Genomic DNA, 12,877 nt, shown 5'->3' on the forward strand with positions numbered 1-12,877 from the left:
TATATATCAGCTTAGCTAGGCTATAATGCCTTGTTTAGTTAAACAGTAGTCTAGATGTTGGGATGAAGGTATTTTGTAAAGGTAACATTTACAGTCAATTGACTTGAAGTAGATTATCCTCAATAACATGGGTGGGCCTCATCCAATCAGTTGACAGCCTTAAACCAAAAAACTGAGGTTTCCTAGAAAAGAAGGTGTTCAACCTCAAGACTGTAACATAGAAATCCTGCCTGAGTTTCCAGCCTGCCAACCTGCCCTATGGATTTAAGATTTTCCAGCCCCCACCATCCCACGAGCCAATTCTTTAAAATCTATCTCAATCGCTTATATGTATGTGTATATGTGTGTGTGTGTGTGTGTGTGTGTGTGTGTGTGTGTGTATTTATTTCTTGTTGGTTCTGTTTCTCTGGAGAATCCTGACTGATGCAGACAGAATGATCATTAAAAGCTCTCTGGATCTCAAATTCTACTATTTGATTTTATTTGATCTCATTGATCCTGTGCCATTGAAATAGTCATTTATTTATGACCAAGTAATCTTTTTGATTAAAGACCTTGTCAGACATTTAATTCAAATCTACTTAAAAATTAGGAGATAAATATTTTAACTTCTCCTGCTCTTCTTGTGTATCACCAACAAAAGAGAAACTGTGGGGTCTCAATTCTCAGGAAATTCAGATTCCCAAGTATTTTTTAATATTGTGTCCTTTTAGTGGAAAGATACCTTGTTTCTCCTGAAGCTTTACCTTTGCTTATATTGCCTTCTGAAGTTATATAACCATGATCTACCTTTTGTTTCTGCATTAGGTCATAAAGCTCAGTTCTACTTCAGAGAAATTGGGATTATGAGAGAGATTATTTTCTTCTTTTTGATTATCTTTAATTTTTACAGTGAACATATTTGACTTTTATAAAGAGGAAAAAAAAGTTTTGAAAATTGAGAACCTTAGGCCTCAAATTTATATATAACCCATTAAGTCTCACCAAGTGGCAGGGGCAAATGTCCTACATAGAAGAATGAAAAAAATGATATTTCTGTTATATATGATTGAAGTGATAGGACCAATCAAAATTTGTGCATTAGGAAGAAAAAAGCATACCAATAGCTGATGTTTAATATCATATTGCTTGGTTTTTGATACTGGCCATAACTAAAATTTGTGTGCTATTAATCTTTAAATATCAGCTTATTTTGTTTGTTTGCGTAGATCTCCATATTTTTCTTTGTAATGAAACCTTACTATGTTGACTAGATTCATTAATGATATAGATTTATTTTTACCCACAGCCTAAACTTCTTTGTACTTCCCATGACTCTTCCTGTAGTTAAGAGTCTCATCTTCTATTAATACCTGTATTTGTTACAAAAACTTTTCCCCCCTAAAATTTTATCAAATAAGTAGGAGTAGTAAGTGTTTCTTAAACATATAACAAAAATATATCCCACTAGTTACATATTTAATATAGCTACATTTGCCAATTACTTTTGTTTGTGATGCAATCATGGAAGGGGGGAGGGAATATACAATAGAAATAAAATCTTTGAAATTTAGTGAAGGAAATAAATGAGGGGCTCTGTCTGAGATGCCTGTCCCCCACTGGTCTCCAGGGTAGATAAGGTGGGTTTGGCTGTAGGGAACTGTTTCTTCTCCTCCCACACCCTCTGCATGTGTGCTTAGAAGACGACTTTATTAGTGAAAGGCAGGTCTTCAGTCTAGTGCATATGAATGGTAAAGACTTTTGTACATGATGTATACCAAAAATAGGGAGACAAAATATCACAGCAGTTTACTTTTATATCTACTTTCACTCTATCCAATGTGACATTCACATAAATAAGCTTGCTGCCTCAAGTACCTTTTTAAGAGTAAATGGAATAGCCAAAATGAGCATACTTATAGGCATACTAGAGAAGAATGGTCTTTGCTGTACTAATGCCAGGTGGCTAATAGCTATCTTTAATGGTGGACACAAGGTTAGTTTGCAGTGACTGATTTGGCCAGGAAACATAACCCATTATGCATTTTTATGGGTGATCTGGATGAAGGAATTGAGACTGTGTTTTCAAATTACCTTATAATATTAAATTAGACAGAGTTACTGATGTTTCAGAAGGCAGGCCTACAACTGAAAATGACCTTGAAAAATAAAACTATCAAAAACAAAAGATCCTAAAGAAAAAGGATGAAACCAAATAAGAATAATTATAACCAAAGAACAGCCTACTGGAAGATGGGAAAAAATTGGATGAGGAGTGGGTATACAGTGGAGTAAGAAACAACAGTGTCATTTTATTCTGAAAAAAGGTGCAGATGCTGCTTAGAGTGAGGACATAGCACCTGAGTGGCAATGGGGATGGAGGTGGGTGGGCATGTAAGAGCCCATCATTTAAACATTGACACATTTTACTGATGGAGGTGGTACAACCATGTTCTGTTTGTCCTTCATAATGAGGGAAGGTCAATTGGGGAAACCACTCACCAAGAGAACCCTCCTTTAACATCCTAACTTATCTTGCCATGATCTGTTTAAAGAAAAAGAGGAAGGAAGAGAAAGAGAAGAAAAGGAAGAAGAAAGCTTTCTTAACCAGTTTCTTAAGGCCAATTTTCCCCTACAGTGATTCTTTTGCTGCTGCAACTTTAGTGCTTCCTGTTTCTGCAGGGCCTGTTTTGCCTTCAGCGTTCCTTCCTCTGACACTCTCTCTTTTCCACCTTTTACCAGTATGTTTTATTGAATTTCCTCAACCCTTCACAGAAGCAGCACACTCAAAGATGACTAGAGATTGATTAATACTGTTGTGTTTTGTCAGGTCTTGGTCTCCGCCATGCTTCTTTGGAAGTTAGCAATTGTTGGCTACCACTTGAAGGTTTCATTTTTCAACCTCTCTCCTGCTTCAGAACCTATGACATTGCAACCCTTTCTCTTTCCCTCTCCTTTGTCCTCCGTGGCTTCTTTATGGACCCAACCATGGGAATCCCCAATATTTGGGCCCCAGACCCCTGCTCCTCTAATTTCATACAACCTCAGAGAACTCATCCACTCCCATGGCTCTGCACCAACCATCTTTTGGGAATAAACTTTATTGTTATATAATTTCAAACTTATAGGAAACTTTCAAGAATTGTACAAGGAGCTCCCACGTAATCTTTCCACAGAGTCACCAGTTGTTTTCCACATGAAAATAGGCTAAAGACATCATGCCTATTTCCCCCTACATAGTTCGATGTGTATTTCCTAAGAACAAGGACATATAGCTATGGTACAGTTTTCCAACATCAAGAAAATGGATACAGTACAATTGTGTAATCCACAGTCTATATTCAAATATCATCCCTGGGGCCAAAAATGTTCTTTATAACTATTTTTTCCCTGCCGATGATCACTGCTGCGCATAGGGCACTGACTTCTCTCCAGGCCATCTGTCCCACAGCACCACCTTCCAAAGAAACATTTTGTACTGATGTCATCTCGAATTTAAAATGTCTAAAATGTGACTCATCATTTTCCCCCAAAACAAGTCCTCCCCCATCCCCATGTCTTTCTTATTCTTGTTAGTGTTATTATGACTCTCCCAGACATCCAGGTTTGAAGCTATGAATCATCTTTGGTTCTTCTTCTTCTTCTTTTTTTTTTTTTTTTATAAAAGTTACCAAATTATTTTATTTTCAATTGAAATCATAACTAATTAGAATATTGTTATTTTTGAACTATATATAATGACACACAGGTATTTTATTTTTATTTTTTTATTTCAGAATATTACAGAGGTACAAACATTTTGATTACATAAATTGCTTTTGTACCATTTGAGTCAAAGTTATAGGTGTGCCCATCACCCAGATGTATGTATTGTACCTGTTAGGTGTGAACTTACCCATTCCCTTCTCCTGCCTCCCACCTGCTTGATTTCCAAGGAATGTTATTTCCTTATGTGGACATAAATGTTGATCGATTAGTTCCAATTTAATGGTGAATACATGTGGTGTTTGTTTTTCAATTCTTGTGATACTTCACTTAGAAGAATGGTTTCCAGTTTCATCCAGGATAATACAAGAGATATTAGTTCACCATTTTTTTAATGGCTGAGTAGTACTCCATGGTATACATACACCACATTTTATTAATTCACTCATGTATTGATGGGCACTTGGGCTGTTTCCACATCTTTGCAATTGTGAATTGGGCTGCTGTAAACATTTGAGTGCAGGTATCTTTTTTATAGAATGTCTTTTTTCCTTTGAGTAAATACCTAGTAGTGGGATTGCTGGATCAAATGGTAGGTCTACTTCTAGTTCTTTGAGGTATCTCCATACTACTTTCCATAAAGGTTGTACTAGTTTGCAGTCCTACCAGCAATGTATAAGTGTTCCTATCTCTCCTCATCCATGACAGCATTTGTCCTTTTGAGACTTTTTGATAAAAGCTATTCTCACTGGAGTTAAGTGATACCTCATTGTGGTTTTGATTTGCATTTCCCTGATGATTAGAGATGTTGAGCATTTTTTATGTGTTTTTTGGCTATTAGTCTTCTTTTGAAAAGTTTATTTCTTTTGCCCACTTTTTAATGGGGTTGTTTGATTTTTTTTTCTTGCTGATTTGCATCAGTTCTTTATAGATTCTTGTTATCAGCCCTTTATTGGATATATAGCATGCAAATATTTATTCCCATTCTGTAGGATGTCTATTTGCTGTAATGATTGTTTTCTTGGCTGCGCAGAAGCTTTTTAATTTGATCCAGTCCCATTTATTTTTATTGTTGCTTTGATTGCCTTTGGAGTCTTCTTCATAAATTCTTCGCCTATGCCAATGTCTATAAGAGTTTTTCCAATATTTTCTTCTAGAATTCTTGTAGTTTCATGCCTTAGGTTTAAGTATGTTATCCATCATGAGTTAATTTTTGTGAGTGGTGAGAGGGGCAGATTCTGTTTCAGTCTTTTTTTGTGGCTATCCAATTTTCCCAGCACCATTTATTAAATAGGGATTCTCTTCCCCAGTGTATGTTGTTGTCTGCTTTGTCAAAGATCAGATGGCAAGGTGAGTATGGTTTCATATCTGGGTTCTCTGTTCTGATCCTTTGGTCTATGTCTCTGTTCTTGTGCCAGAACCATGCTGTTTTGGTAACTAGAGCCTTGTAGAATAGCCCGAAGTCTGATAAATTGATGCCTCCCAATTTGTTCTTTTTGCTTAATGTTGCTTTGGTTCTACAGTATCTTCTCTGGTTCCCTATGAAGCTTAAAATTAATTTTTCTAGATCTGTGAAAAATGATTTTGGTATTTTAACAGGGATTGCATTGAATCTTTAGATCACTTAGGGTAGTATAGACATTTTAACAATATTGATTCTGCTGTTCCATGGCCATGATATGTTTTTCCATCTGTTTACGTCCTCTGCTATTTCCTTCCACAGTGTATTGTAGTTCTCCCTGTAGAGGTCTTTCACCTCCTTAGTTAAATATATTCCTAGGTATTTGATTTTCTTTGTTGCTATTGTGAAAGATATTGAGTCTTTGATTTGGTTCTTAGCTTGACTGTTATTGGCATATATGAATGCTACTGATTTGGGTATGTTGTTTTATAACCTGAAACTTTGCTGAATTTGTTTATCAATTCTGGGAATCTCTTGGTAGAATCTTTGGGGTTTTCTAGATGTAAGATCATATCATCAGCAAAGAGCGATAGTTTGACCTCTTCTGCTCTCATTTGGATACCCTTGATTTCCTTCTCTTGTCTGATTGCTCTGGCTAGGACTTTTAGCACTATGTTGAATAGAAGTGGTGATAGTGGGTAACCTTGTCTGGTTCCAGTTCTAAGCAGGAATGCTTTTAGTCTTTCCCCATTCAGTATGATGTTGGCTGTTGGTGTGTTATATATGGCTTTTATCATTTAAAGGTAAGTCCTGTCTATGCCTATTTTGTTAAGTGTTCTTATCATAAAAGGGTGCTGAATTTTGTCAAATGCTTTTTCTGCATCTATTGAGAAGATCATATGGTCTTTGTTTTCACTTCTATTTATGTGGTGAATTACATTTATAGATTTACATATGTTGAACTAACCTTGCATCTCTGGGATGAAGCCCACTTGGTCGTGATGGATTATTTTTTTGATGTGCAGCTGAATTCAGTTTGCTAGGATTTTATTGAGAATTTTTGCATCTATATTCATAAGGAATATTGGTCTGTAGTTTTGTTGAGTCTTTCCTGGCTTTGGTATCAAGGTAATATTGGCTTCATAAAATGTGTTGGGGAAAATTTCTTCCTTCTTGAAGTTATGGAATAATTTCTGCAGGATAGGCACCAGTTCTTCTTTGTAGGTCTGGTAAAATTTGGGTGTGAAACCATGTGGTCTGGGAATTTTTTTGTTTGTTTGTTGGAAAATTTTTTATTGTTGCTTCAATTTTGGTATTTGACATCATCTTTTGTTCTTTATCCCCAGTTAAACATGTAAGTCCTCTAAATTCTTCCTGTGAAATGACTCTTTCAGTCTGGTGCTGCATAACCCATTGTGCACTAATGCCCACCCACTCCACATCACAGACAAATTCTTCTAGTTACCCTCATCTACCTGAAGGTCTCAGAAAAAGTTTTCAATGCTTGTCCTACCTTAAGTAAACTTTGCCACAGCTCAGTGTCTGTGCAGCTTCAGATAGTGGACCAGCCAACAGCAACATCTGGTAATTCACCAATCTGTTTATATACAGAATTTCTAAACACTTCTTCGCATCCCCACTAAATAAATGTTGAGCAAAGATTTAACTATTAATATTATGTTAGGGTGTTGTAAATATAACTGTCTTCAACTCACATATGAAGAAGAAATATATCTAACTGATAACTGGCTGCCTTCATGAGCCTACCAGCAGTGGGAAAACACTAACTCTTCAATCCTTTTAAAGCTTAATTTGATTCCAGAATTTAAATAGTTCCTATAGGAAGTGTTTAATTTCTCTTTAAGAAAACTGTCACTTTCTCAGAGATACTTTTCCATCCCCTGTGTGCAGAAAGGAGGTAACATAGCAAAACTGAGACTACTATCTCTTTAAAAGCCTGCTTACAATGTTAGCCCTTGGCTACATCCAGAAATTTGGTTTTCAGGATAAGGATTCCCTGATTAGAATGGCTCCCGGTGCCTAAACTGTTTGCAAACAATTGCAAATACACACTGCAAACAATGTGGCTTATGCTGAACACCTGCTGGGAGTCTGAGGTTTTGGTACCTGCTAGGCAGAGGATGCCTATATGACCAGCCCCCAGCAAAAGCCCTGGGCACTGTGTCTCTAATGAAATCCCCAGTAGACAGCACTTCACAACTCATTATTGGTGGAATTACGCTCTTCTTGTGTGACTCCACTGGGAGAGATCTCTTGGAAGTTTATACCTGGCTTCCTCTGGATGTCAGTCCCTATACCTTTTCTCTTTGCTTTGTATTCTTTTTCTGTAATAAATCATAGCCATGAGTACAATTATACAGACAGTTCCCAACTTATAATGGTTCCACTTATAATTTTTTGACATTATGTTGTGTTTATCAGGGTATTAAAAGTATTTCAACTTAACATTTTCAACTTAGATGGGTTGATTGCGACATAACTGCATTGTAAGTTGAGGGACATCTGTGTATGTGTGTGTGTGTGTGTATAAAATCATCAAACCTGGGGGTGGTCTTGAGTACCCTAACATACCCTACTCTTTTCCCTGAAAAGAGGAGAAAAATTACATTTTCCAAAAGTGGCTGCAACTTGTGCTCCTCTCCCATGTGTTCTCACAATGTGATCTTGGCACTTTTCCCATTGACAGGCAGGGCCTAGGTTACCTCCCCTAGAATCTGGGTGAACCCATGTAGTTATTCCCGCCGACAGCTCCAGCTGAGGTTCCGGCAGACAGCCAGCATCAACTACCAATCAGAATGAGAAATGTTCCCAGCCCTTATCCCTCAACTCACCCCCAACTTTCAAGTCCTCCCAGCTGCAGTCCCAGACATTATGGAGCAGAGAGATGCTGCCTTTGTTGTACGCCGTTCAAATTGCTGACCCACAGATTCTGGAGGCAGAATAAAGGCCTACTGTTGTGCACTACTGTGTGCTGTGCAGGGTGGTTGTTATGTAGCAATAGTATGGCTCCTTTCTAAGGTGGCATCCAGATGTATGAAGAGAAGGATGTGACTTAGCATCTTGATGCCAGAGGGGAGAGCAGGGTTTTACATGTGGTGTTTTGCACCTGTCCTGGTGTCTGGGGTGATATCCCTAGTCCACATGGTTACTCTTTTCCTTGTTGACATTAGTGGCTAAACTATGTGGGCAGTGTAACTAGCAGTCTTTTGCTCTTTGTCTCTGGGCTTGACTGGAGCCCAGAAGGCATGTCTGGAATGACTCAGCCTCATTTCCACTCCCATAGATACTGTAGACCCCACTGGAGCCTTCTGTGAGTCTTATTCAGTCCCAGCTCCAATGTTCAGTGCTGCAGCCACTGGTAATAATATCTCCCTCTGCAGACTTGCAGCTACTTCAGGGTCTTGTCTATGCCACAGGATACCCAAAGTGGCTCAGGACTGATGAATCTTAGAGGTTCCCCTGCCTGACCATGCTAGGCAAAGGAGAGGGCAGTTGGAGAGTGATGTACTTCAGGAATTCTCAACAGAAATGGGGGACATGGGTCCCCTGTGTTTTTTTGCCATCATTCTAATTTATCTAATGCATTTCTCTCTGTCCGGATCACAGGGACTCTCCTTGATTCAAGCCCAGGGATGGGAAAATTGAGAAAGACTTCCCCCTTATTTTTTCCTTCCCACAGTTCCCCAGATAGACTCTTCCCTAGCTCCCTTCTCTTCATTTCAACTTTTCTCAAACTCTTTGTGGCAAAGGATATTTTCTCTATGCATTTGGAGAACTCTGTAATCTGAGTCTCCCAGATTTGATTATTGATATTCTAAAGTCCCCCAAACTGTGAGTTGGACTACAAGGCTATTGTCTTGCTCAGAAATTATTTTGTATGTTAAAGTTGGTATTACTTTGCTCTGTGTAGGCATTTTTCTGAAAGGGGAAAACATACTAATAATTTTCCAATTATTAGCCCCTTCATTGGTTTGAGTGGTACATCAAACTGTTTGCTTGTCCAGGAGTCCCATCATCTCAGTTTTGCCTTGATTCTGAGCTGCAGTCAATGTTAAAGTCCTTTAAGGTTATTCTTGGTGCACCTGCTTTTTTCTACTCTATTTCATGCCTTTTGTATTAAACTTTGAAAGGCATGAAATGCTTTCTTATAATAAGTATATCCTCCAGGTTTCTGGTAATTTGTTTTAATTTTGTTGATTTGTTTCTGCTTTGTTCACCTATTTCATGTTTGCATCCTCCTGATTCCTGGTGGTATGCTTACTTACAGACTTACTATTTGCCTCTATTCCTACTTTTTCTATATGCCCTGTTCCCTTGGTTATGACCCACTTCCTTGCTCTGATTCCAAGTACCTCAGTGTTCCAATATTGCAGACTATTTGGATGTACATTAGTTAGGATGCTTTTAGTGAGATGCTCAAATCCCAGCTCAAACTGGATCAGACAATAAAAGCAATTTATTGGCTTGTATGTTTTGAAAAGTCAGATTTTGGGAAAGGATTGATATAGTAATGCCATCATGTTTCTTACTGACTTTCAAATCTGCCTTTTATGGTGTTGGTTTCATGCTAGACTGATTGTAGGAGGGCTGCCAACAGCAGCCTGGCCTAGATGCTTCTTCATTTATGTCCAGTGGTGGAAAAAGAGCTTATTTCATACAAACCATTGAGCAAAAAGTCCTGGGCTTTAATCTTTTGGGGCAAATTCAAGTCACATGCCTAACACCGAACCTATTACTACCATTTAGAGTGAGGTGAGACTATCCGGATTGTCTTAGACCAATTAGATACTGCCCCTAGACCTGGGATTGGGGTCAATCCTACTCAAACTGCATGGCTGCTCCACATTGGGAAATGGGAGAAGTGGATTCAGGGGTAAGCTGGAGCCAGCTCTTCACAGTTTTCATGAGCTGATTATGCTCATGTATTCCCCAGTGTTCACCAACATCATGCTGGTAACTTGAAGTCAGCCAGAGCAGGAGTATTTACACCACAGAAATTGGCAAATGTTACAAATATTTTTTTCCCTCCCTTCAGAGCTAATTTACCAGTACAGCACTTATAATGAGAGGCACCCAGTGTAACATGTGTTAATAGGCAGCAGTCTCTTAACCAGTTTTTCCAACTTCAGAATTGCTCCCCCAATGCATTCATTCTTTTTCAAATAACAGCTTTACTGAGATATAATTCCACATACTATAAAAGTCACTTTTTTAAAATGTACAATTTAGTGATTTTTAGTATATCCAGAGGGTTGTACAATCATCACCAAAATTTCAGAACATTTTATCACTCCCCCCAAAAACCCCATACCCATTGACAGTCACTGCCCATCTTCCTGTTCCCTGGCAACCACTAATCTACTTTTCTGTCTCTGTGGGTTTGCCTATTGTGGACGTTTTATATAGGAAATGATACAATATATGGTCTTTTGGTGTATCTTCTTTCAGTTAGCATAATGTTTCCAAGCTTCATCTGTGCTGTAGCATGTATCAGTATTTTATTCCCTTTGTTGCCAAATAATATTTCATTGTATGTATAGACACATTTATTGATCCACCCCACGGATGACATCTGAGTTACTGAGATCTAACTTTAATCACAGTTCCAGAATCCAGTCCTTCCTGCCTCTAGTTTTTAGTACTTCTGCTGCCAGAGTCAGTTTCCTAGAACACTACATTTTATCTTGTCAGTCGACTCAAAAAGATAAACCCTCTCTGCCTATGAAATGCTAAAGGGACATGTAGACTTTGCATCAGAAGCTCTATTCAGTTTGACTGCAGCAGGGTTAGGAATGAGAAGATCCTGCCTCGCTCTGAGGGGATGGTTTGGGCTAGTGTTACTCAAATCTCATTTAAAGGAACTCTATCTGCGCAACCAACCAATAAACCAAAAAGCCCGAAGAAATAGCCCCCAATGGCAAAAGCTAAAGCCCAAACCATATAGAACAGTGACAAAGATATTATGTACCTTTATGATAGGTTATATTTCTTTTCATCTCTTGATTATTAAAAGTTTTGTGAAAATCTTAGAGGGATAAGGGGTTTTACAGTCAGGCAGACCTAGTTTATAGTTCTGGCTTAGTCACTCACTTATTATTGGCTTTCTTTAAATTCTCTCCTGAGATTTTTTTAATAAGCAAATCATCTTTTCTTATACGTAAAGAGGGAGTGATAATTCATGCCTCAAAACCCAGTTATGGATTAAAAGATATAAACACTCAAGTACTGTGCCCAACTTATAATAGGCACTCAATAAATAAATGGACACTATTATGGTTGAAATTTCAATTATTTTCAACAAAACCAATCTAAGATCAGAACTATTTTGGTGTTCTTTCATTGTTTTATAGCTTTGGTGATTTAATTTCAATATTGTCCTAGTGCTTTAAAATTAGAACCAATGTAAAGCAGAAATTAGATAATCAGTTAAAAGGTTTTATGTTCTATATCTGCGATCACCCCTGGTATAATCTGAAAGAATCAATATTTCTTTTGGGACATGGTCAATGATAATGTCTCATTTTATTACAATGAAGCTTTTATGAAGTGGCCTAAGGATAAACATCTTAAACATTATACTGGGTTATGTTGAGGTAAATATCTCATAGGAATAAATCTTAGAGCTTGGCATTTACCATTGTCATGGGAAGCATGACTTGGTAGTGATTATTGAAGATATAACCCAAGATATTATTCTTTGGAATGGTCATAATTTATATTTTAAGAAAGGTGTTGAATGGTAGTTAAATTGTAATTGTTTTGGTCTTATTTAGATGATCATAAAATTTAAATTGTTCTTTATGCTATTTGTGATTTTAAAAAAGTTTTTACATGTATAATAACTCAACTTTTTAGTTTTATAAATAAAACAACCATGAACTAGGTTCCTCCTTCAGTATTTGAAGTACTTATAAATGCAATAACCATTTTTTTCCATTGAAATGTTTGTTATTTGAGAAACCAAATTAATCAATTGTTAAAAATTAACCTTTGATCATAGAATAATATCTTAAAGATCAACTTTTGGAGATCACTCCTTTTTACATATTTCAGTAATTCAATGTTATTTCTTTTTTTGCCCTCATAGGTTTATCTTTGTCAACATGATTATTCCATAGTCCACAGAAAATGCCGTTCTCAATTCGCAGATCTCGATGGTTCCAAAAGATTTGGCATCAACACTTGGCATGATGAGAGTGGGATTTATGCTAATTCAGATGTAAAACAAAAACTCTACCCCTTGACTGGTGGTCCTATTGTCCCCTTTTAAAAATAATGTATGGAATCAGATTCTCTGACTAATGAAAGAATAATGGATATAACAATTGATGATTTTCTATCTTAATAAATGCAATGTGTTACTATAGAGTTTCCTGTAAACGCAAAATCTAATATTCTAGACCAATGTTATATCCTTGTTTTCATAAGCTACTCTGGTATTTTCCAAAGTTTAGTTATGTGGACCATCAAGGGTGTCTCACACAATTCTAGATGGTATTTGGTAGAATTTAATTTAATTTAATTTAGTGGACTGTACATTTCTTTTAACAATTATTGGAAAATGCATAAAACTAGCATAATCAAGCATATGATTGCATAGGGTGTGGCTAATTATAAAAAAGTGAGCCAACTTAAATTTCTTTTAAAGAGAAGTTTTAAGTGAATAAAAATATAGGTACTCAGATGTGACATAAAACTTAAATGACCAAAGTTTGAGTAAGACTGGCTGTATAATAATGTTGAGTGTGTGGATGTTTTTAGTGGGGAGGA

General features: G+C 37.1%; 1 protein-coding gene across 3 annotated transcripts in view; it reads left to right on the forward strand.

Moving 5' to 3' along the window:
- Positions 1–12,473, forward strand: part of CFAP95 (cilia and flagella associated protein 95) — an 80,284-nt gene extending 67,811 nt beyond the window's left edge. For all 3 annotated transcript variants that reach the window (XM_045562411.1, XM_045562413.1, XM_045562412.1), the window contains one exon: positions 12,195–12,473. In XM_045562411.1, the coding sequence (XP_045418367.1) occupies positions 12,195–12,377 (183 nt within the window). In that variant the 3' untranslated portion in view covers positions 12,378–12,473. The remainder of the gene's footprint in view (positions 1–12,194) is intronic.
- Positions 12,474–12,877: the final 404 nt, after the last annotated feature.

This window comes from Lemur catta, chromosome 10 (genome assembly GCF_020740605.2).
Source record: "Lemur catta isolate mLemCat1 chromosome 10, mLemCat1.pri, whole genome shotgun sequence".
NCBI classification, from domain to species: domain Eukaryota; kingdom Metazoa; phylum Chordata; class Mammalia; order Primates; family Lemuridae; genus Lemur; species Lemur catta.